The 26,514-nt window shown below is 31.0% G+C and overlaps 1 protein-coding gene and 1 long non-coding RNA gene across 2 annotated transcripts; one reads left to right on the forward strand and one right to left on the reverse strand.

Moving 5' to 3' along the window:
• Positions 1-5,671: 5,671 nt before the first annotated feature.
• LOC136975893 (uncharacterized) lies at positions 5,672-10,857 on the forward strand. Its single transcript, XM_067271055.1, has 6 exons — positions 5,672-5,821; positions 5,924-5,979; positions 6,095-6,196; positions 6,269-6,352; positions 9,074-9,109; positions 10,624-10,857. Exons 1-6 carry the CDS (start codon positions 5,716-5,718, stop codon positions 10,690-10,692), a joined length of 453 nt encoding a protein of 150 aa, XP_067127156.1. The 5' UTR covers positions 5,672-5,715; the 3' UTR covers positions 10,693-10,857.
• A 14,103-nt stretch (positions 10,858-24,960) lies between these two features.
• LOC136975901 (uncharacterized) lies at positions 24,961-25,709 on the reverse strand. The gene is made up of 2 exons (XR_010880844.1): positions 25,606-25,709; positions 24,961-25,271 (listed from the first exon to the last, which is right to left on the reverse strand). It is a non-coding gene; the product is annotated as an uncharacterized lncRNA (long non-coding RNA).
• Positions 25,710-26,514: the final 805 nt, after the last annotated feature.

The following is a 26,514-nucleotide window of genomic DNA, read 5'->3' on the forward strand; positions in this document are numbered from 1 at the left end:
TTTATACTCGGATATTTTTAAATTATAGCAAGTATATTGGACTATTACGGGAAAGTAGGATATTGGCGCCACCTGAGTAATACTACCACCCTCAGTTACTAGTTTGCTATGGGCATAAGAAATCTTGTAACTTTGCCAGCAAGTAGCGGCTATAATTATAAAAATGTGCAGCTGAAGCCACTAGGCTGATAGATATTTTTGAGAAGTCTATGTCTTGTTTATGAAATCGTACTGCCTGCTGTCTTCTCTAAGCTGATATGACAGCAGGCAGAGGAGTTGAAATTTGGCACAGAGTATTGGGTGCGCAAATCATGCGCTCATAAAAAAAACCAGACTTGTAGATAGTCAGGGGACCGAGAACCGAAACACAATAAAATACAAAAGGGCGACACTATAAGCAGGCAGTGGTGCGAGATTTGCGCATGCGTTGCTCGTTGGTAAGTTGGAAATACGAATATTGTGAAATCGAATTTTTACAAACGCGCGTTGGGAAGTTCGAAAAGCGAATGTTGCTAAATCGAATTTTGACAAATTATTCTTTGAAAAAACCCATTTACCTGTCCCGTGTTATTCACCACATATTTCTGGTCACCACGTACTAATCTCGACCGATTGACCGGAGATTATCTCGTTTTATCATCGAAACTTTTTAAAACTAGATGACGCGTCGTTATAATTTTATATTAAAACCGACTTCTGAAATAGAATTATTTTTTTTTTACATTTATTAATACATATATTTCGTTTGTGCAAAATAAAAAAAATAATTGCGAACGATACAATAGCCACCATTATTTTTTTCAAAAACGTGAAATTTTCGCATTGACAAAAATACAACCTGAGGCGTCATGCAACGGAGAGAAATTTAAACATTCCATAGGTTAATTTGAATGAAAATGCATCGTGGAAGACCTCATGGTCGTGGCTGTGGCCGACGAAGTTTGAAGGATCGCGCTCAAAACCGGCGATACCAAAGATGATTGGAGAATGAGAACGTGACCCGCCGTGAGCGTCGAAGTAATCCCGCTTAGTAGTGAGTCTCGGAGACATAGTCTTGTCCCAAATACGGCCTTGCCGTTTTACTTGTATAAATTTAAAGTCTGTTAGTTCATAAAAGTAATATGTTGTGTGTGTAACTTTTGCTGCTAAAATATATTCCCATTAATCTCTTTTTCTTGAAAAATAGCATAACAGTTTACCTTCTACCAATATGATATAGATTTAACTTATGCATGCACAAGTTAAATTTACATTACGTTTTTGTTACGCCGAATGCAGTTTGTAATTGATCACTGTGTAAAATGAAAATCATCACGATTGAACTCATGAGTGTCGATTTAATTTTTAAATTTTCTCGAAGATTGTTTGTGTTCAGGTATTTGTTTATTATTATTATTTTTTTATTTAGGAAGGTTTATTTTTTTTTCCTTACGCGTATCAGAGTATTCTTTGCACCACTAAAGCATTATAGGGAGCTTCCTTGATTAAAAGCAGTCAAAAATACATAATCTCATTAAGTTGATTACATGAAAAATGTAATTAAAAACATTCGTTTTCTGAACTGTAGTTTTGTGGCGGAAGTAAACAACAACCAGGAAACTGCTGGAAGGTGTCTTTTCCGGATGATGTTATAAAAGCTATTTGTAGTGTTTAAATCTTAGTCCGTGCAGTATAAAATTCGATAAAAATTCACAAACATATTGCAAATATATAATTTTAGAGATAATAGTGTAGTTTGAAATCAAACCTTTTCGTAATTCTTTCCATATTATTTGGAGTCATACACCTGAACAGTGTCCATATACCTTTTCATATTTTTTGGGAGATATTCTATTAGATGATTGGTATTGTGATGTATCCTTGATCATACTATTTTTCGCGTCAATGTGTCCTGATTCTGAGTTTAAGGGTGGTAAAAAATATCTTTACTACTGATTTACAAGACAAATACATCGAAAGTGAAACCACAAGACGTATCAATTAGTCATTAATTGGTCGATCCTATTGAATATGCTTATAGCGTTCTTGGAAAACGAACTGCCTGTTTCCCTACATATTTCTGCAACTTCCAATAGCCCAAAACATTCCAATGCCCAAAATATTCCATATTTCTGCAACTTTCAATAGCAAGTAATCTCTCAATCCCTAATTGATAATTTACTAACAGCCAAAGCTGCTAGTAAGAGTTATGAATTCGCTGATAAATGCCACGAAGAATTCAAATTGAGATGAAGGGTCTTTAATGTGTATCCGGCTTGTCCGCCACTGGACAGTTCTATTTGCAGCACACGCTTTATTAAGAACATCTTATCATTAAACCTTAATATACTATTATATTAATTGCATAATTTACATACAAGGTGGTTGTAAAGTTGCCCTACTCAGACCTGTCTAGAGCTCGTTCTCGTGGACGTATTTTGACGAAACTTGGTATATATGTTATATGGATTATGGGGAAAAGGACAATTAAAAAATATTTAGTTCGAATTTTTACCACTAGGTGAAAAAATGGCGCATGAAGAACAAGAAACGCAAAATAGAAACACGCAAAAGGTTTTCATTATGAACATTTGTTCAATGTGCAATCCATTTGTGTCAATTACATGTTGAAAGCGCCTTACAATGCTGTAAGGCGTTTTGACACATGACTGATACAATTCATGTACTGGTTATATGTTGCATCATTCATTTCTTTTCAAAGACCCTGCATATTTTATGTTTAAAAACATTCTTATCAACATTTTAAATCGAAATGTAAAAATTAATTTTGTACGAAAAATAAATGGCTCTTAGGTCATGAAATATAAGTTTATTGACATTTTCTATGAATTTATAGAAAGCAAATCACACTTTTTAATATTACATTTTTATGAAATAAATTGTAACTAGCATATTTGAAATTTTAATATGTTATAATTTTGTAAAGTTATTGCTAAATACTTATAAAATAAATAAAATAATTAAGGCTATTATTGTAAACCTGTATTTGAAACCGTATTGAAATAGATATTTAAGGCCATCAAGTTAATTTTTAGAACCGAACTACTTACCTAAATGAAAGTTACTTCCTATCAAAGCATGAATTACTAATGGTATTACATAAAATTATAGTATTACTTTTTGAAGTGTCTCGCCAATTTCATTGTTTCGACACGTACGATTAAACAAGATACAACTGTTATATAATTTAATTTCCTTACCATAAATTTTGCTGATTCTTTGCACGGAATCAAAACTTTTAGTTATAATGAAAAATAAAACTGCAATTTTTATTTTATGACTGAAAATTTATGGATAAAATTATAAAAGCGATTTCAGATAAACGGAAAATAAATTTTAATATTCGAGATGTGTTTTAGAAGAGCGAATTATTTTTATTCAATTATTTATAAAAATAGTTATTTTCCATTTCTGTCAAGTTATGAACATTTCAAACACTTTTAACGTAATTTTAAAATATTACAAAAAGTAAAATAAATAAGTAATATAGTTCAATTGGTTCATAATATAGTTCATAATGGTAATATAGTTCAAATGGATTAAAACATAGACTTGAAAATATATATTTTCTTCATTGTCTTAACTTCGAAACAGAAGATATCCAGAGTTATGTAACGACATGTAAATGAATGAAATTGGAATACTCAGAACCACCACTAGAGGGCCAGACCAGTTATAAATATGTTAAGGACTTGATGGTATGGTAAGAAGATTATACTTCCGTTTTTAATGTGAAAACGTCAGATCCTCCATAGAAAGGCTGACGTTGATATCGTTTTAACCATGTGAATTTTCTACTTACTGTTTGTTTTTTCGTGAAGTTTATCTTCATGTATTTTTAGCTGTTACTTCTGTGGTTGGTGTAAAAAATGGATTAAAACATAGACTTGAAAATATATATTTTCTTCATTGTCTTAACTTCGAAACGGAAGTAATATAGTTATTATATTTGTCTATTAGATATATAAGCTAGTAAATATATTTATTATAAATCAAATATGACATTTTATCTGACTCAGATGTAACAAACAAACAAGAAGGAAAAAAAGAAAATATATCAAGTTAAAAATATAATTGAATTTTTAAAACAGGAAATGGAAAATTTAAACTAAATATAAAAAATGTCCTTTGCTATTTTTCCTTATTTTATTAATAAAGAAAATGTTTTTATGATAAACATTTTAAAAAATTATTAAATTTTTGAGAGAATATTATGTTTAATAGAAATATTTACAATGGAAAATATAGATTAATTTTGTTCCATAAAAACTATATAACATCTATGCAATTATAATTCTTTACGGTATGAGAAAATCATTTTGTATTTTTTATAGACATTTTAAATAAATGTTGTATAAAACTTTATTAAAAAATTAATTACATGAATTGATAGAAAAAATTGAGTAAAATATATAAGTAAATTTATTATTTTCGTTTTTTATATTTACGAAGTTTATATACATTAAGGAAGAAACGTGAAATGTATCAGTAATTTAGCAACGTCATTTCCGGAATTAAGAAAAAGCTATAACAAGTCTTTATGCATTAAAAACGCGTAGTGACTACTTAGAAGAACAATCTGTCAAATGCCCACTGGTCTTTCATATGCTGGTATCTAAAACCTCAGAACACAAATCTTCTCGGTTAATGGTTTTCACTATGCCAATAGATCTTGATTTCTCATTGGTAAATGACAAGATTCATATCACAGCTCAAATCCATTACCATCGATTTCACTATTGATTTGACCAATTATAATGGACAACAACGATGTTAACAACTAAGCTCTGGCGTTATAAGTGCTAAATATTTCAACCAACCACAAAACACAAGTTTTATTATGGGATTCAAATACTTTTATATCAAACTATTACTAAATATTGTTAGCGGATTTATTAATATTAAGAATAAATTATACGAAATTGAATATCGGAGAATTGTTTGACGATCTAAAACAATATTTTATTCATATAAATGAACGAGATAGATACTATTCTGTATGAATGGAGTTAGCGTATTTTAAATTAGCGATAGATTTATACCTGTATATACATATAAGCTACAGTAAATGTTTAAATTTTACATAACTGTTCACAAATACAATTTGCCTGGATGTATGATGAGATATTTTAAGAATAAAGTTTACCTGTGTTAAAATAACAAAAGGACAAATAATACTAAAAATTTAATAATTTATTTTTCTATTATAAATTATATATATACTGATAGCGTAAATATTTTCAGCTGAAAAAATTCGTTTATAACTTAAAAATTAATATATTTAGTTCTATAAATGGATTTTAATATAAGTAATTAATAATACATCTATACAAGTAATTAATTATTTAATTGAAATAGGTATTATTATTTATCATTCTTCGTAATTAAAATGATTTTAATAGTATACGAAGAACAAAGATATTGTATTCACTATAAAAACGAAATAATTTTATTAAGTTTTGTTTTATAAATTTTCTTACCTTTTTAAACATTTTAATTTTAATCGAATTAACATTAATTGAAGTTTTGGGCTAACTAGTTCGTTTAATGATAAGAAACTCGTCATTATACCTGTTAACCTTCGATAAAGTGATATTGATTGGTCGAGATTTATTTTTAAAAAATTGAATAAATAAATAAATAATTGCATATAAACATTCTATTTAAAACCTGTATTTTATTTCCACATCACTTAATTGAAAATCGCTTCGCAAAATGAATCATAAGTGTTTACTTTTTTTATTCTTTACATTTCTGCATTGTGTTAACAGTTATTATTTTCATTTATCATGCCCAACTAATTATTTGGATCGTTACTGTGGTAAACTTTTCATTTATATTTTCGAATATTAATTTAATTTAGGTAAGGTTAAATCTATTTACTTATGTTTAGAAACATTTTTTTATTTTTTTGTTTTTTCAGCTTTGAGAAATAGAAATTCACTTAAAGAATGTGCTCAAAAACATTTTTCTACAAGAGTAAGAATAATTTTTACTGTATATAAAATAAATTAATTAATATTAAATATATTTAATTGTTTAATGGATTGAAATTTTAAAACGTTTGATAATTGTTTCTAAATAAATTTTTTAGAGTTTTGAGATCTTTGAAAATTGTTACAAATCTATGAGCGAGAAAGGAAAAGACTTAACAATAGAGCAAATGTTTGACGAAGTTTGTGACCTTGACCCCGATGTAAGTAAATTGTTACTAATTGTTACTTGCCATATTTTTTTACTTTCACTATAAGGAAACTGTCGTTGATAGGAAATTAATGGAATTTCTGGGTGCGGTCAGTATTCACTTTTCCTAGATAAGAAAAAAAATGGAACCATAGATGAGTTTGTTAATGTAAGTAATATCAGTTATTACTATTGAATTTTTATCCATTCTTACTTATTAAAAACAATTTATAATAGGATAAAAACGTGTGTCCTTATTCTATTACATTATCATTCAAAATATGTAGGTTATAGGTTAATATAACTTACACCAGATTCTTGTTAATCCGACCTTCAATAATTCAGCCTTTAAATTATCCGGCATACAGTACCTTGCGATCTGTACCTTGTATATTTAATTAATTTATTCATTAAAAAATAGGATTCGTCCATAACCTACATGTCTTATTTTAGTTATTTAAAATACAAAGACACATTAACACAAAGCAAACATTGTGTGTAGCACCAAATGTTGAGATTATTCTCATAAGATTTAGCGCACAATTTTTATATAATTAATTATTATAACAAGTAATATAAAAAAATATTTTTTAAAGTCAATTCCTACTTAGGTCAACAAAGAAAAATTTTATTCTAGTTACTTTTTATTAAATAATTATAATTAATATAAATATGTATATACATATGCTAAATATCTTATATAAGAAAAATTTTTTCTCCCATATAAAACTAAAATTAATTACCGTATTTTACGGACTATAAGACGCATTTGTTTCTTCGAAAAATTGCCTCCAAAATTCAGGTGCGTCTTATAGTCCGTAGCATCTTATAGGTATTTAAAAAAAAAAATGCTTAAAAATGCTTAAAAATTAAAGTGCGTCTTATAGTCTGTAGCGTCTTATAGTCCGTAAAATACGGTAATTAAATTTAATTAATGAATTAATATTTGAAAAAACTGTATTAACATCAAGTGTCATCCACTACACGTTTAAAAAAATGTATTTGAACTTGAGTGGATGAATAAAAAGTATTTTATTAACGATTGAAAATTTGAACAAGATACCTCGTATATAAATATGTATAGGGAGAGTGTGAACTAATAGTAGGAATTTAAAAAAAGAACAAAAGAATTAATTTAGAAAGTAGAGATGATTTTCTAAAAAATCGTAAATGCAAATAACCAGTAAAATTTTCATTAAATCTGTTGCCATTCGAGGTACGATACGCGATCTTCTATATCTTCCACTCTCTTGATCTTTAACCACCAAGATTCAATAGCATCTATACTCCATAAATAGAAATAACCGTGTCAAGTTTTCAAATTTTTGGTTTATTATCCAATCTTGAGATATAACGCGAAATGAACGCCAATACACATACAAACATACATACAGAATTTTGGGACGTTTTTCATTTTGGGCTCCTTAAGTGTCAAAATTTTGAGAAATGCAAAAAACTGAAGGGTCTACATTTGACCGATAACCATGCTTTTCTTATGTTATATTTTGTAACAGCCGGGAAAATAAAAAGAATTTTGTTTTTAATACACCAATATCAACATTGATAGTTAGTTTATTTTTTAAATTAATTTAAAAAAATAGTTATTTTTTAAATTAATCGTTTAATATTTAGTTGGGAAGTTGATTAAAATTGAATTATTTTATCTGGACAGACAGAGAAGTTAATAGAAAGCGTGTGTATATATATAAAATCGCAGGTACAGCAAACATGCAGAATAGAGGAGAAAGGGTATTGTTATGTGATTTTGTTAATTTTACCTATCTTTTCTTATACTCATTCATCTCTTAAACCGGGACCGATGGTTTATGGACGAACTCAAAAAATTAAAGCCACGAGGGGAGAAAAACCTGCTTGAAAAATAACAATGAATACAAAGCCCGTTAAAAATAATTGTAACAGTAAGGTTTTTAAAAAAAACTGTAAAGCGTTACGTATATTAATACAGTCAAACCTGTTTTTATGAGGTCTTTTTTTGTGCGATTTTTTACGTGATTTTTTATTTGTGCAGTTTTTTTGTGCGATTTTTTATTTGTGCGATATAGTTGGCGACTAGTCTCATGCATTTTGTCATGTCTCACGTTGACTTATTATAGCTAAATAAACTTCTTACAGCGTAAATGAACTTATTATAGTAATATTATTACATGAATATGCGAAAAATGAAATAATTTATTTTTTAAATCAACAAAACACCACCTGGACAAAAATATGTAAAACAGACGAGAGACAAGACGATGCAGTCAAGTGCTGACATCTGTTGTCAATAAATTCTACGTGTGTTTTAATTACGTTAATTAAACCTTCAAAGTGCTTTCACATTCCTGGACCGTTAAGATAAGATTCATTTCAAAGCGTAAATTGAAGGTAAATGTACTGTATTATTTTTTCTATTTAGATATAAAATTTTAGGATTTTTATTTTATGTTTAGACATAATCCCTGAAAATGAATAAGGGCAAAAACAAAGCGAAGAGGAAGGTAATTTCCTTAGAAACTAAGAATACGATTTTAAAACGAGTTATTTTCTTTGTGAGACTTTTTTTATGCGGTCCTATTCACCACATAAAAACAGGTTTGACTGTAATTAAAAATTAATAATAAAAAGTAAATTTAAAAAATGAGATAAAATTTTATAAAATCAAAATTAATTAAATATAACAATACATAAATCTAAGAGCATTTGTAAAAAGTTATAAAAATCAACAAATAATAAATCTGTATTTCGTACCAATTTTTAATTTTTCCATTTTATAGATATTTTTAAATTTTATTTAGATTATTTCTTCAAAATTCAAATAATATTAATCCTATATTTAACTCTATTATAATACAATTAATATATTGATAACTTCATTCTTTTTCTATTTCAGAGTTGTCTTCTTCTTTCGGAAAAGAAGGAAAATAAGGTAAAAGATTGAATAATTTTAATAAATTTATAAAATACTTTATTAAAGCACTTTATCTATTTCTCGTCTAATAACCTTGTCTAAGAATAGATAAAGTGAATCTAGAGAAAAAGTTGTCTGTAACCTAACCCAAAGTCAATATACATAAATTCTAAAATGTTCAAAACCTTATATAAATCTATAACGAAGTTATTAGACTTGATATTTTTTAATTTATTTGTGATAATATTAGTAAGTCCATGCAATTAAAAAAATCAACAAATATTTTGATATCTGACGTATAATTTTATCAATCGAAATTTTGAAAGAAAAATATAAATCGTATTTCCTTCAATCAAGTGAGATTGATTGAAGTAAATATTACTTATTATCTGCTAGATTTATTGTAGTATAACTTATATAATTAAAGGTAAAACCGAGAACAATTTTATGAACGAATAAATATTTTTGCAAAAAACAAGTTAAACAGTCTGGCTGAGGAATAACTTACTACAATATAAAATTGAAAAATACCATACTAATACCATCTATAATAATTATTTTACTAGCAATAGCTTACGATAAAATATCAATTCTTGCTAAATAATTTTCTTGCAGATCTTAGGATCTCTTTTCTACAACGTCGTCATATTTAGTGTTTACCGATAAATTTTAGTCGTTATATTCTATAGAGATTTACTTCAGTATATACACATTATATTTACTATACTTCATATTACTCATAAAATATTCATTATACTTACTAGTTATTTACGACTGCATATTAATTATTCTTGGATTTTTATAAATGTAAACAACAGTCTAAAAATATCATTTGTATTTAGCTAACAAATAGCAGAAGAAAGATAATGCTTGACGTTTTGTCTACATCTTTGTTTATTGTTTATAATATGAATATGTGTATTTTGATTTATTTGTTTATGTTAAGTTGCAGTCAGGGATAGGAAAATTTTGTGAGTCTAATGTGATCACTTGTCATTTAAAATTTTAAACTTTGTGCTCTCATTTCATTATGTTACATTCACATAAAGCAACTGTTTTTTAAGTCACATTGAATTTTATATCACTATTCCATTTTCTTTTTCCAATATTAATAGAGAATGATTGTTTAGACGTTTACTAATACCAAATTTTAAAAAGTATTAGGCCTAGTTATTGTGAATACAACTAATAGCTTAAGTAATAACCGATGAATTTTTCAATAATGACTATATGTAGAGTATTATATTCAATATTTTCTTACTTGTTTATTCTTATTATCTCTCATGTCAGATTATATGTTAAAATTTTCATGATACTGCTTAAATTATTTCATAAAGTTTATTATTGTTGTTGTTAAATTTTTAATATCATATTCTGTAAGAGTTAGAAAATTTAGCAATTGTTTAAAATTAAAGTACAGTACATAAACATATAATAAGATTCAATATCGATTATTTTTATCGTAAAAATTTTTAAATAAGATTCTTAGAATGATGTGCATCGTTATTTATAATTTATATTTTTATTTATAGATTTGTGTGCATTATTACGTACTTGTTCATGGAGATGTTTCACATAAGCTAAAAAAAATCAAAATTTGAAGTGTTTTGAAAATCATAGAGTCAGATGCGTATTTCCTACAAAATGACCTAGTGACTTATTATTCAAGTCACTAGTCAGTCACAAGAGAGAATAACTACAGATCTTATTTCGGTTTTGTATTATTCATTATGAAACAATAAATCTTTTTATTAAAAAAATTCTAATTTGCTATTTGCTTTCTTTTATTGAATTATCATTTAAATAAAAGAGGTGATCTCGAGGAAAAATTTCTTGGACTAAGAGTTTGTTTAATTCTTGATTTAGGCGTTATATTTTCACTCTCCAAAGTACGGTGACTTTCAAAAGTATTTCTATTTTCACAAAAACGTTTCTCCAAAACATATCGGTTTAAAACCTCTCAAAGAAAAGTTCTGCGTAGCAAAACTGACAAAATTGAATTCCAACTTTACTGTACATACATAAACCGTTTTCACCAATACAACAAGACTGACATCTATTAATAAAAACAATACATAAGAAGTGGTTTGCATCCACAGTTCCCATAATAGCCAGTGAACGCATCTTGACCGCATATAACACACGCAAAATGTATTGATTCAACTAAAATAAATAGTATAAGCATGCATTAAGTGATTTTTATTATTAATTTATTTATATAAATTATAGATATGCGAATATCACTTTTCTCGAATTCAAATATTCGAATACTCCGAATAGTTAGTAAACTCAATTATCTTATTAAATAACGTTATAAATAAGTTATATATTTATTATTTAAGCTTGCTTTGTTTATTTCTATATATTAATAAATTGATAAAGTAAAAAAAAAAGTTAAAAGAAAAACAATTCACTAAATTCTAAGAAATGAAACTTTGGACTTTGAGTTTTACAGTACAGTAGAGCATCGATTATCCGACCCACTATTAACCAACTTATCGGTTAACCGACCGCGTTCTAGTCGGCAAATTCAAATGTTTGCTAGTGATGTGGCGCTACAATATTTAGTTATGTCTTGGCTACTTTAATATTATTTTTGTTAAATTTTTGCATGTTTTAGCTGGCAGCAATGGCTCGACCATGAAAGGGAGGCTAGTATTTAAACTAGGCCTAATACACTATACTAATAATGTATTTTTTCATACTTTTCGGTTATCCGACTTTTCAGTTATCCGACCAACCCCAGTTCCCAATTAAGTCGGATAATCGATGCTCTACTGTACTTTCTTTTTATTAAGAATGGATGGTTCTGGATTCAGCTGCCTGATGCCCCTTTCTACCTCTTCCCACAAATGTTCAATTTGATTGAGATCCAGTGATTGTGGAGGCAAACTAAGCAAGGTGAAGTCTCTGTCATGCTCTTTAAACCATCTTTGAAGAATCTGAGCTTTATAGCATGGAGCATTGTTCTGATGGAAGTATCGATTTCCAATGGAATAGGCTATTAACATAACTGGATGTACTTGGCAATGACAATATTTAAATGCCTATGTGTATTTAGATGTTGTTCCACACGAAGCAAAAAACCCAAACGATATCAGGAAAACATCCCTAAACTACAACATTGCTTCCATCAGCTTGAAGTGTTGTGGCAATGCACTTAGAGACCATACAATCATGCTGTTTTCTCTATATTCGCACTCTGCCATCTGCGTGGTGAAATTAAAAACTATTGGACCGCATTACCCTTTTCAAGTCATTTACTGTCCAATCTTTGTGATCATGTACGAATTGGAGTCATTTGATCTTGTTAGCTGCAGACAAAAAAGGCATTCGAACAGGCGTTCGGCTTTCATATCCAAAATGATGTAATGTACGGCGAACAGTTCGTTCAGAGGTCATCGGAAATATTTCTTGACTAAGATCAATTGTAATCTGACGTACTGCTGCTCTTCTGTTGCACTGATTAAGCCTGGCAACTCTTCTTTCAGCTCGAGCATCCAGCGGCCGAGGACGACCACTTGCCATACGTTAGACCCGCTTTTTCTATTGGTAGTACACTCTTTGTACACATGAACAAAAGCTCCTTGGTTCTTGGGAGCCTCACCATAAAAGGCAACACATGTTGCTGCAGTGTCGTTAACATACCGTTGGGCTGTCATGGTCGCGTAAATTACTGTGAGGTTAGCCTGTTGGGAGAAAGTGTCACGACAACCTAGCGGACAACAGTGCCGTGTGGGAGTGGAAAAATTCACGGAGACAGGTTTTCCATCTTAAACCGTTTATTAAATATAAAAATGGCGCTTACAACTACTATTAAAGTTCGACGTAAGGCCTATCCGAAGGGTGAGCCAGTCCGTGCAAAAAGTTCAATTGAGTGATCCGATGATCGATTCCTCCTCCGGCGAAAGTGATGTGGAGAGCGTCGGCCCCGGGGCACAGAGCACAACTTGAGAGGATGATTTCTCGTCGACGGGAAGTACCTGGGAGAAACTTGCCGGGAGCGGATGTCGAAGACACGTCCCGAAACGTCGTCCAAGCTTTCGTTGCTGGATAGCAGCAAAACTCCCGGAGCGGAGCACTCTGAACTGAGAACTAATGACTGCGAGAACGTCTCATCCCCTTTTTCTTAGAGTTTTTTATAACTTTTCTTTGAGTCCCAGATCGAACACTCCGATAGGTCGATGCCGACTTGCCTCCGCTCTCCGATTGGCCCCCCCCTTCGTTACGAGTTGTAACGAGATCGGAACCCAGATCGTTGGATGAGTCAATATCGACGGACAATTCGATTCCTATCGACGATGTTCGATGTAAGTACTCAAATTCATCTATTGTTTTAACCTGAGAAGTCTGACTTTCTCGGAAATTTCTACAGACATATCCTTTTATGGGCATAAAATATTCATTTTTCGTTTTCCTTTTTTTTCTTGTTGATGAGTTTTTTCAACATAAATTTATAATAATAATTATTATTATTATTTGCTTCTATTCCAAAACAATGAGAAAAAAATTCTTTTTCCTTTTTTTTTGCACAAATTCTAGACCTATTTCCGAAGCTTCACATTACTACTAATGGTGATCGTATGTGATGACACCCCAGACCATAACACCACTTGTAAGGGCGACAAGCGAAGCAGTTTTGCTGATACTCCGCTACTTCTAGCATCCATAATCATTCCATGTTGAAAGTCTGTTAAATCACGTTTTCCGCCCATACCTTCACTTGCAATTCCCTACAATTGTGTGTACAATCATCCAGCAATCCATTTTTATACCAATCTCGTTCTCTGATGACAGAAGAGTACCATCATTGCTGATTTGCGTAAACTTTGCAGGTGGGTTCTACGTTCAGGTATCGACGCATCTCAGTATGCTAATGAGATGGAGCCCCACTCTGCTGGAAGACAAAGTCATCGTAAATGCCTTCTGCTGCATATCCATCATTTTGGCAATGCACGTCATACTGCCATCTAGTGTGTCGCAAGGTAATCTTCTCACGTGTTTCAAATTTGAAAAGTTTTTCTTTAGTTTCGTTTCTGGCGTGGGCAACCCAGCCCGATACTTTGGAAGTAACTGCAGTTTAAAATTCGATGTAATAACCTTTGTTTTTGGCATTTTCAAATAGAACAAACCATTATGTGAAAATTCAAAAATAACCCTTCGATAAAATATTTCAATAAACAGTTACAAATTTTGATAATTTTAATACTCGTATTTCGGGGTTCCATAAACTCTGGCAACTGTTCGAAAAGGATGACACTTAAAACCGAAATGTTCCTCTTTTAGATTCTCCAATACTGGTTAACAAAAATAAACATGGTTTGTTGACCAAAAATGGTTAGCGAGCCATTTTTATTTAAAATATTTAAGCCGTGTTGTGAAAAAATGGTCAGTAAAAAATTATTAACGCGCATAAAATTAATAAATATTTTTTTGTAAATTATGAGAAATAGTATGTACTGTATGTACAGTATATTCAGTGATAAATTCTTCTGAACTACTTGTTAATACTTCATAACGAAGCGTTTAGCATGTTAGTTGCGAAATGGGTTCTCTTTTGAACATATTATAGTTACAAACATACAAATAACTAGAATTTTGTGTTGTCTTGATAATTGTAAAATTTATTGTGATTTCATATTGTTAAGTGCATATTTCAATTTATAATTAAATGTGTATTAATTTTTATAAATTTCGTTTAATTGAACGCTTCTATTTGTTTTACATAACAAAAATGAATTGAAATGTGAATTTAATTTGTAAAATTTTCTTATCGTTCATTACTTAAGTTAACATTCTTGAATTGATTAAAATGAATGTGGAGCACTTTAATACTAATCAACTTTGCTTCTCACAAATTAACATTGTTCAAAACGGTTGCTAATTATTCTTTGTGAATCGCAACATTTTCCCTTGCCTGAGTCGCAAAGGTCTCTCAGAATCCTGTTCTTATTATAAAATTATTCAATTTTATCAATCGCATAAAAAAACTACAATTTCTACGTTAAATTCTGCGCTTTGTTTTCTATCTAGTAGTATAAAGTACTTATATATTGACAAAATTCCCTTTATAATATTTATTTTGACGTAATTTGATGGAAAAAATGCAATTAATAAACGTAGCATATTTCAACTCGGCTGTAAATTATCTCACGTTTCACTGATCGTCATCTGGTTTGTTCGTAAATAGGGAAGAAACATGACTCATTCACGTGAAGTTAGTAGAAATTTAATGCTACTGCAAAAAGATTTGTTAATAGACCTCTCGTTACCCCTACTGCGAGAGACAATAAACGTTAATTGTTTTATGACTCTATTGATAAATGCTTTTTTCTGGGTTATAACTCGACTAATTAACAAACGTTTCATTTCGTTTTACTTATAAAAATGTTGTCTTAAAGATTTAACAGTTGGCTTTGTTAGATTTTTAAACATAAATTTTATTTTTAATTTTTTTATGTGATTCAGTCGTGCGGTAGGCAGAATTCGATCACCTGATATTAAAAATTAACATCGCTCAAAATATTATAGAAACTATCAAAATTCTTTGTTGATAGTTTAGACATAAATATTTTCTTTGTATTTAATGAAGCAATAAAAAAAAATAATGGGTTGACCATAAAAATTTGGCAATTTACGAAGTGTTGTCGATTCTGTAATTTGTTTTCTTAACTTTTCCATATTTTTTATTTTTAGATATATAGTGCATTCATTATATGCATTCATTATATAGTGCATTCATTATTCAACATAATGCTGGAAATTCGAGAAATTTGGTGTAGATCAACGTCCACGTGAATTTAATTACACCTGTCAATACTACTGGTTACTGTTAAAACATGAATATCTACATTACCCAAATTATCACACGAGCAGAATACATATTCATGCGTCACTATTCATTTAATTTCATTAGATTAAGAAGTACTTCAACGCAACGTTTATTCGTATAAATTTCTGCTGTGAAGTTTGACATCAGCATTCCGAGCAGCCTTAGTTACTCACCACTTAATGGAAAATGTTTACTTAATCATACCAGCATGATCTTTCTCAAATTAATACAATACATTTTATGTTTCTGTTTTTACCTAAATAAAGTAATAGATTCAACACATTTATTGCTTTGTGTTTTAGCGTAATTGACAAAAAATCTGTTTGAAAAAATTGTACTTAAAAACTCTTCAAATTTCTGTCGGGTGTTCTTAGTCTGTGGTAAAAATTTTCTTTAGAACTTCGAGAAAATTTTCACACGTTAAGCCACAAAGCCACGTCAAGGCGACACCCATTTTGTGGTAGTTTTTTGATCAGAAACTGACCCCGATTGCTCGACAGAATAACAATCGAGGAATAAAACTGGACATTCGTTGCTATTCAATTCATTCGGTAAACTAAAATACACTACGAAAATTTAATTTTTATGCCATTTTCCTCAAACTTTCCTATTGAAGGACATGAAGTTTAAATACAGATTTTTTCATTTACAAATAAATATAGCAATGAATAAAAAATTATGTTGAAAATATAAATAACCACAAATTATAAAAATTGCATATAAAACATATACTAAAAACTTATTATATTGTAACAAAGACGCTGTTGTTTAAGCCTTTTGCAACCAATTTTTGTGTAGTGAAACTGTTTTTATACAGAAAAATAAATTAGAACGAAAAATATTACAATATTTATTAGGTATCGATTGAATAAAAAAAAATATATTTTTAAAAAAGAAATAAGCTTGTGTATCGGTCAAATGTTTCGTGTAATCATAGCGCCAAATATTTAAGATACATGTTATCTACCTATTATGAGAATATTTTTAAAAGAGAAATAAGCTTGTGTATCGGTCAAATGTTTCGTGTAATCATAGCGCCAAATATTTAAGATACATGTTATCTACCTATTATGAGAATATTTTTAAAAGAGAAATAAGCTTGTGTATCGGTCAAATGTTTCGTGTAATCATAGCGCCAAATATTTAAGATACATGTTATCTACCTATTATGAGAATATTTTAAAAGAGAAATAAGCTTGTGTATCGGTCAAATGTTTCGTGTAATCATAGCGCCAAATATTTAAGATACATGTTATCTACCTATTATGAGAATATTTTTAAAAGAGAAATAAGCTTGTGTATCGGTCAAATGTTTCGTGTAATCATAGCGCCAAATATTTAAGATACATGTTATCTACCTATTATGAGAATATTTTTAAAAGAGAAATAAGCTTGTGTATCGGTCAAATGTTTCGTGTAATCATAGCGCCAAATATTTAAGATACATGTTATCTACCTATTATGAGAATATTTTAAAAGAGAAATAAGCTTGTGTATCGGTCAAATGTTTCGTGTAATCATAGCGCCAAATATTTAAGATACATGTTATCTACCTATTATGAGAATATTTTTAAAAGAGAAATAAGCTTGTGTATCGGTCAAATGTTTCGTGTAATCATAGCGCCAAATATTTAAGATACATGTTATCTACCTATTATGAGAATATTTTAAAAGAGAAATAAGCTTGTGTATCGGTCAAATGTTTCGTGTAATCATAGCGCCAAATATTTAAGATACATGTTATCTACCTATTATGAGAATATTTTAAAAGAGAAATAAGCTTGTGTATCGGTCAAATGTTTCGTGTAATCATAGCGCCAAATATTTAAGATACATGTTATCTACCTATTATGAGAATATTTTAAAAGAGAAATAAGCTTGTGTATCGGTCAAATGTTTCGTGTAATCATAGCGCCAAATATTTAAGATACATGTTATCTACCTATTATGAGAATATTTTAAAAGAGAAATAAGCTTGTGTATCGGTCAAATGTTTCGTGTAATCATAGCGCCAAATATTTAAGATACATGTTATCTACCTATTATGAGAATATTTTAAAAGAGAAATAAGCTTGTGTATCGGTCAAATGTTTCGTGTAATCATAGCGCCAAATATTTAAGATACATGTTATCTACCTATTATGAGAATATTTTAAAAGAGAAATAAGCTTGTGTATCGGTCAAATGTTTCGTGTAATCATAGCGCCAAATATTTAAGATACATGTTATCTACCTATTATGAGAATATTTTAAAAGAGAAATAAGCTTGTGTATCGGTCAAATGTTTCGTGTAATCATAGCGCCAAATATTTAAGATACATGTTATCTACCTATTATGAGAATATTTTTAAAAGAGAAATAAGCTTGTGTATCGGTCAAATGTTTCGTGTAATCATAGCGCCAAATATTTAAGATACATGTTATCTACCTATTATGAGAATATTTTTAAAAGAGAAATAAGCTTGTGTATCGGTCAAATGTTTCGTGTAATCATAGCGCCAAATATTTAAGATACATGTTATCTACCTATTATGAGAATATTTTAAAAGAGAAATAAGCTTGTGTATCGGTCAAATGTTTCGTGTAATCATAGCGCCAAATATTTAAGATACATGTTATCTACCTATTATGAGAATATTTTAAAAGAGAAATAAGCTTGTGTATCGGTCAAATGTTTCGTGTAATCATAGCGCCAAATATTTAAGATACATGTTATCTACCTATTATGAGAATATTTTAAAAGAGAAATAAGCTTGTGTATCGGTCAAATGTTTCGTGTAATCATAGCGCCAAATATTTAAGATACATGTTATCTACCTATTATGAGAATATTTTAAAAGAGAAATAAGCTTGTGTATCGGTCAAATGTTTCGTGTAATCATAGCGCCAAATATTTAAGATACATGTTATGTATTAATATAGTTGTTAAAAAGTATATTGAGTGAATGTTATATGAAATTAGAATATTAAAGATTACTAAAATTCCAGCTTATATATCAATTAGAATTAGAATGAACCCGGTTATTACTTATTGAAATCATTAAATTAAATATTATGATATTAAATTAAAAGAAGGTGTAAAAATCATGCTACTTATCGTGATTTTACTGTCTGGCGTCGGGAAGATAATTGTTCAGGTTAAATTTTAATTTGAACGTCGATACCTGAAAGTAATATTTTTGTAAAAATTTGAAAACAGTTTAATAAGAAAAAAGATGAGAACTTACCTAATTGATTCTGCCTATATTATAAATCATTTGATGACACTGACCCTGGCGATAGTGTTGTTTAACTGTTTTATTCAATTTCGGCACTGAAATTAGATTTAACTGAATAAAACATTGCTTATTCATTGTTAAAGAAGAGGCTTTCTTTTGTTTTTTGTACCTCGTATTGTTAATCAAACATGAAATATAGCTTAGAAATCTTGGAATTAAAGTACTTTGCGTAGAAAATTATAATGTACATAAAATATACTAAAAGAACTAAGATTATTTATTGAACTGATTCCTGTTCAAACTATTGCACATTTACCGCATTTTCATTTTAATAATTTGAGAGTTATTATCAGAATTTGAACGAAAATAAGCTCGAATATAACAAAAATCTGTATATAAATCAATCTCGCTAATTCAGCAATAATTTGTATAATTATCTAAACTTGACCCGAAACATCGACCCGAATATGTTTCGGGTCGATGTTCTATTAGAATTTATACTCAATATTAATTATATAAACAAAAACAAAGGATTACTTACTTCCGTGAGACCTTCCGAAACGGAATTCAGCTGAAAAGTTTCTGAAAAGAAACAATAATAGAAATTATCTAAAAACAATATGAAAAAGAACAATTGTAAAGTATTGTTCGTTGAGTATTACGTCGCATCACGCGCGTCATTTATTACCTCGAAATTTCTACGATAAACCATTTAAGTCATTACCACAAATATTCAATAAGCTTTTAATTTCGTATAATTCAGATACCAGGGATTATCTGCGCGTGACATTTCAATCATGTTTACAGTTCGTAACGTCGTAAGGAATAGCGTAACGATAATTTTACGTCTTTTCTGTTAAAAACTTGTAGGAAATGCATCGGTCAAAGGCAAAAGCGTAATTTTGTTTCAGAATGTTACCGAAAACGAAAAAAAATTGTCGTCGTCGGACTGTTCGGAGTTCGAAAGTTTTCGGAAAATACGTCACACCGTGATTAAGGTTTGGAAATAGTAGTGTGATCGAATGTCGTTCTGCAACACACGTCGTGGTACACATATTGTCCGATAGAAAGCATAAAGAGATTGTAATTGGAAGATAGTAATAAATTTGCGAGAAAATGTCAGTGTGAGTGGTGAATTCGTGGAAAATCGTGTGCATTATAGAAAATTACAAAAATATCTATGAAATTTTGTTTCAAATATAAGTTACGTAGTTATATTATTGATCAAAATTGTAAAAAGCAAGGCCGTAACAATTTTTCCCCTCAATCCAGGGGCCAGGCAGTTTTTGAGACCCACAATCGGAAGACATTTTTATGTTCGTTGCACTTGAATAACTTATGTTTATTAGAAGAAATTGCGTAGGTTACATAAAAATTAACGAACCGACTTCACTACATTGATTCAGAGCAGCAGTTCCCATACTTTCTTTATATGCATGCCCCGTGGCAGCCATTCCCTTAAGTATTTTTCCATTTCGCATTTTTCTAGTTGTATTTCGTATTATCGACAAACGGGAGTGCCTTAGTCAATTATGTAGCAGTGTACAATTAAATGTAAAAAACATTTTTGTTAAAGCTAAAATTTTTGCAGGAAAAACATAGATAAATGTGATAAAATTATAATTACATTTTATTTAAGACTGAGCACCCAATGACATAGCGTGGTCAATGTAGCACCGGAATACAATACATTAGCTACTATTTATTTTTTTTTTTTTCGCGTACTCTTAAACCATTCAATGCGTACCCCTAACTCTCACTTCCCTTCTCAACAGACGATCAATTGGCAGAAATATAGAAATATTTTCTGATAATTTCGAATTGCCAGTTAACAGGAAACCTATTTATTGAGTATGGATGTTTGAATTTTAATTGCGTTTTATTAACTTTTTTAAGTTTACTTGATCGGCAGTTTCATGCGCAATGGCCAAAATGCCCAAATTATTATGATCATTTTGCGTGGTAGTGGAACGTAAAAAGTTTTTAATTAAATTTTTATTTATAGAACTCTTTTCCCCCACTAGCTAGTTATTGGTATAATCGGCAGTATTCTTAAGGTGACACTAAGGTTTGGGACAAAATTTAACATTGTTGCTTATCTTTCCTTTTTGCCCAAAAGCCCTCTTTTATGGTTGTTTTCTTCGGAATTAAGGAATGCAAATATTTTCTTAGCTTTCAGGCAAAAATAATAAATACGAAATGTAATTGTAGCCATAGAAAAAATGTAGCCATAGAAAATTGTATGGTAATTGTATCCATAGAAAAAAATCGACAAATATAAATTTCGATTAACTAAGTATTTAACTTATAAATATTTTGTCACATTCACGACCAAAATGTCGCCTTTAGATCTGCCGCCCAAAACAAATGTCCGGGTTGTCCGCGCCTAGAGCGGGCCCTGTATATATACTTTAAAATTATATTATTTTTTTGTAAGAATTAATTTTTAAAATTTTTTGCCAATAGATGATGCTACGTGTATAGCCAGCAATTAAATGTAGACAGAAATTAATTGATATATATGTCGCAGGGATATGATAAAAGTGGGGATTTGATCAAATTTCTTAACTGGTTTCGTGAAATGACAAAAAACGAATCAACAAATTAAGAAGTACTTATAAGAAAAGATAGAGATTTATTTACGCCAAGTTTATTTATTTTTATTGACACACGTTGTAGATTTGTGGCACCTGGAGTTACAGAGGACGTTATTTTTTTACAGGCACATCTATTTGTTTTGCAGTGTATCTTGGATTTTTCACAGGAACATTTCTTAAACCCTTGATCTCCGAATAAAGATAATTTTCCAGCAATTTCTCGCAAACTTAGCTTTATCGGTGTGACGGTTTCGGTAAATGTGGTTGTAGCTATTTGAAGAGCGTTTCTAGGAAGCCAATTTTTTATAATGCCAGCTGAAGTATCAATTTGGTATAAACCATTTTTTATCTAATACTATCCCCGTAATATTATTTCCATCTAATGGACCTTTATCTACCTTAGGTACAGTACATAGACGTTTAGTACAGAATACAAAGTAATATAGTTAATTTAACCATATGTTCTACTTTTGGATTGATTATAACTTCAAACAATAAAGTTTACATATTTTTAGGTTGATATTTTTCGTAAAAAGATCAAATGAGGAGGTCCGGAACAAAACGCTACATTTCCATTTTGGGACAAACTTAATTTTTGATTGGATCGTATTAAATTTGGATATGGTACACGAAACAATGACGGCTGTCAAATTCTTGACTTAGCATAAGCTAAGTCAAGAATTTGACGGTTGTTTGCAACACTTGTTGTCTGCAACACTTTTTTCAAAAAACGGACGAGTCATTTGGTTACTCTACACCAGTGGAAACAGCTGCAGCCAGATCGACTACATGCTGGCACGGAGACGTGACTTCAACGATAGTGTCACCGATGTAAAGGTTATTCCATCCGATTGTCTGGCCACGCAGCATAAGTTGCTAATCATTGACATGAAGATCACCATGCAACGTCAGGGCGGCCGCATGAGAGGGTCGATGACGATTAATTGGTGGAAATTGCAGAAACATGAAGCTGCCATGATCAACAGCATTATCTTCCCCGAAGCCAACGGATCGTCAATTGACGCCATGTGGAATGCGCTCCACGACTCCATCACCACAGCTGCAAAGACGACCCTTGGCGTCAAAAATTTAGGTAGTCGGCACATCGATAAGCAGACATAGCTCTGGACAGAGGAAGTACAACAAATGCTGCGGGAAAAAAATAGCCTTTAGAGCTTGGTTCGTCAACAAGATCTACGAAAACTGGCAGCGGTACATTGCAGGAAGCCAAGAGAGCGGTGGCTGCAGCGTGGACCGAACCCATCGAGATCTTTACGAGCAACTTGACACACGAGAAGGTGAGAAGTACATCTATCGACTGGTGAAAGCGCGAACGAGGGCTGCGTGATACATCGAGTATACATGTGCATGAAGGATAAGAATGGACGGCGTCTGCGGGATAAGAAGAAAGTCTTGAGTCGTTGGAGCAAACATTTTGATGAGATCTCAAACATCGAATTCCCACATTCACCGATTCCTGAAGGTCTGCCTTGCTCTGGGCCGGTCCTTCAGATCACGGCTGGGGAGGTGTTTGTGGCGATTAGAAGTATGAAGAACAAGAAGGCACCAGGACCAGATGACCTGCCAGCCGACGTCTGGAAGCTTAAGGATCTGCACACCGAGGCTACAACTTGGCTAACTGCGTTTTTCAATGCTGTGGTCGCCACCGGCAGACCTCCGACGATCTGGTCCACAAGTATCACTGTACTGGTCTTCAAGAACAAGGGCGACCCAGCAGAATGCTCCAACTATCGGCCAACACGCCTACTCTCTCACACCATGAAAATCTTTGAGCGCATTATTGACCGACATCCGCGTGACATCGTTCGGATCAGTGTCGGCCAGTGTGCTTTGTGAGGGGCTGTGGAACTACTGACACAATATTCGCAGCCTGCAGGTTGATGGAGAAACACCGGGAGAAAAACCACTACACATTGCCTTCCTTGACTTGGAAAAGATCTTTGACGGTGTACCCTACCAGCTCATTTGGAATGCACTCCGCGACCACGGAGTGTCTGAGGACTTCGTCAACTGAGTCAGAATACTGTACACAAATACCAGCAGCCGAGTGAGGTGCCCGGTTGTACATCTGACAACTTCCCAGTGAACATAGGTGTTCATCAGGGCTCTGCACTGTCGCCACTGCTACTCATTCTCATCATGGACACTATCACAAAGAATATACAGAGCGATATGCCTTGGACGCTGCTTTATGCTGACGATATCATGCTTGCAGCTACTACTCGAGAAGAGCTACAGTGCCAGGTGCAGACCTGGAGCGACCTTCTGAGTTGTTTTGGCTTGCGCCTTAACACCAAGAAAACCGACTATTCCAAATGTGGGCACGATCCAAGTAAACGGTGATAACTTGTATAAAACGCACACTTTTCGCTACCTCGGCTCAACCCTACAGAGTGACAGAGATGCATTGACGACGAGATACGAGCGAGGGTGAATGCAGCATGGCTACGGTGGAGAGAAGTCACCAGTGTTCTCTGCGACAAAAAGATGCCCATGTACCTAAAATCGAAAATTTACCAAACTGTGGTACAACCCGTCGCTCTCTATGCTTCCGAATATTGGCCATCAACGAGAGCAGCCGAACGGCGTCTCCATTCCATGGAGATGCGCATGGCTCGCAGGACGCTTGATGTTTCCCTCTCCTCGACCATATCACCAATGACACGATACGCCAACAATTTGGCATCGCGCCCATTGAGGCAAAAATGAGAAAGAGACGCCTGCACTGGTTTGGCCACGTCTGACGATCAGCCCCGGATATACAGTAGTTGTCAACATTGCATATCACCTACAGGTGAACGTCCGACGGTCACGCTGAAGACCGAAGCAACGATGGAAAAATACTATCAACGCAAACAAAATGGCGTTCGAAGATCTGAATAGCGGACCCTACATCTGTGAGACAACGCTAAGAAGAAGAAGAAGATCGTATTAAATTTGCTAAAACCTTTATACATGCGTACCCGAATCTTATTCAAATGTAGTCTTTGATATATTAATTCATAATAATAACATAATACAACACATTATATAATTCAAGATATCAGCTTTTACCTTTTACTGATAAAAGGTTTATAGCGAGTGTACAGTACCTTTCTGGTCTGGACCTCCTCAAATGTACTCGGTCAGTACACATAAATAAATAAACAAATAATTTTGAAAAGATTTATAAAAATTTACACAAATTTCTGAAATGTTGCAAATTTTTTTTTTATTAAGAACTTTTTAAATTGGATTGGATCGTTTAGATTTACACTTATTTTTAAAATGAAAAACGTAAGAAGAAAATTAAATATTCGAAAAATCTAAGAAACAATTAATAAGTTCGACGCATTCTCCTTCATTATTCAAAAATTTTCCGTCTTTACATTGGCATCCTATTGTGCATAATGGCAACAGTATGGAGGCGCATCGTTCCGGATGTATGGTGTTTTCGAGATACGTATTGCATCTCCTAGGTCCACAAGGAGTAATGCAATTGACTATTTCTTGTCCTTCACCACAAAGTAATGCTGAAACGATATAAGTTATAATTGTATCATAATGATAATTTTTATGATAAATAAACGAATATTATCTGCAGTATTTATTAAAAATTGTATTAAATGTAAGTAATATTCTACATACTTTTGTTAAAAAATATTATACATTTGACTTTAAGACTTATCAATAGCATTATTACTAAGACCCAATGAAAGTTAATATCTTATATACGTGTATGTTGTCACGATAATCAATTTAATTTTGCGTGACTTAAAGGAAACCCATTACAATTACTATATAAAGTTATTTTAACTATTTAAACCTTATTAAAAGAATATTAATTTATTTAGAAATGTAACTTACGATGAGCTGAATCTTGAGAAAAGCAGAGAAAGAAGATGCAAATTATGGGAGCAATATATGTCTTCATCGCTGGTTCTCTGTATCAACTCTGTATGAAGCACTAATTAGTCTGGAAGTTTTAAAGATTTGAAGTTTCCTGTTCGTTTTCCGTAGATAATACAAAATATAAAATAATTTTTATAATGTATATTTAATTACTTATAGCATAACCAAGTATAAAATATAGATATATATGAATAAATTTATTTATTCACATTTTAATAGAATTATTATGATGTAAAATATTACAAACAATAAAGTAATTTTTCTTTAACATTTTAAAGAATATTAAAATTATAAAAAAATAGAACCTTATTTTTAATTAGGTCTAATAAAAATACATTTATTAACCGTAAAAATTACGACTAATTTTACTATAATTTATAATACAGTAATGAATTAATGATTTCAATTATAGGTTAAACTGTATTTACTATAGAAAAATTATATTATAAAATAATTATTTTCGTAATAAATTAAATATGATTGTATTCTGTAAGATTCAAAAATAAGAGAAAATAAAATTACATTTTTAATTTTGTTTTTTACGGAAGAAAATGTTTGTTATATTTTCGGATACAATTGATAAAAATGAGAAAGACACGGTCTTTGCTATTTTCTTCAATATTTACCGCCCATTTTTTTACCAGCGCTAACCTACTTTCGTGTTAATATTTCTTGCCCATTTTTTTCTAGTGTTTAGATTATATTCAAATCCAACAGAAGAAGTCGTATTAGTTATAAAACTTTGATTTGAATATAGAAAAATTTACATTAAAATTTCCTACACGGTTTTCGCCATTTATCATCTATTAAAGGCTATCTTTAATTTGCTTTTCATCAGAACGTGGAATTCGCAATGAGACGACG

Source organism: Centruroides vittatus, unplaced genomic scaffold (genome assembly GCF_030686945.1).
Source record: "Centruroides vittatus isolate TY-2023 unplaced genomic scaffold, ASM3068694v2 contig_1093, whole genome shotgun sequence".
Classification (NCBI taxonomy): domain Eukaryota; kingdom Metazoa; phylum Arthropoda; class Arachnida; order Scorpiones; family Buthidae; genus Centruroides; species Centruroides vittatus.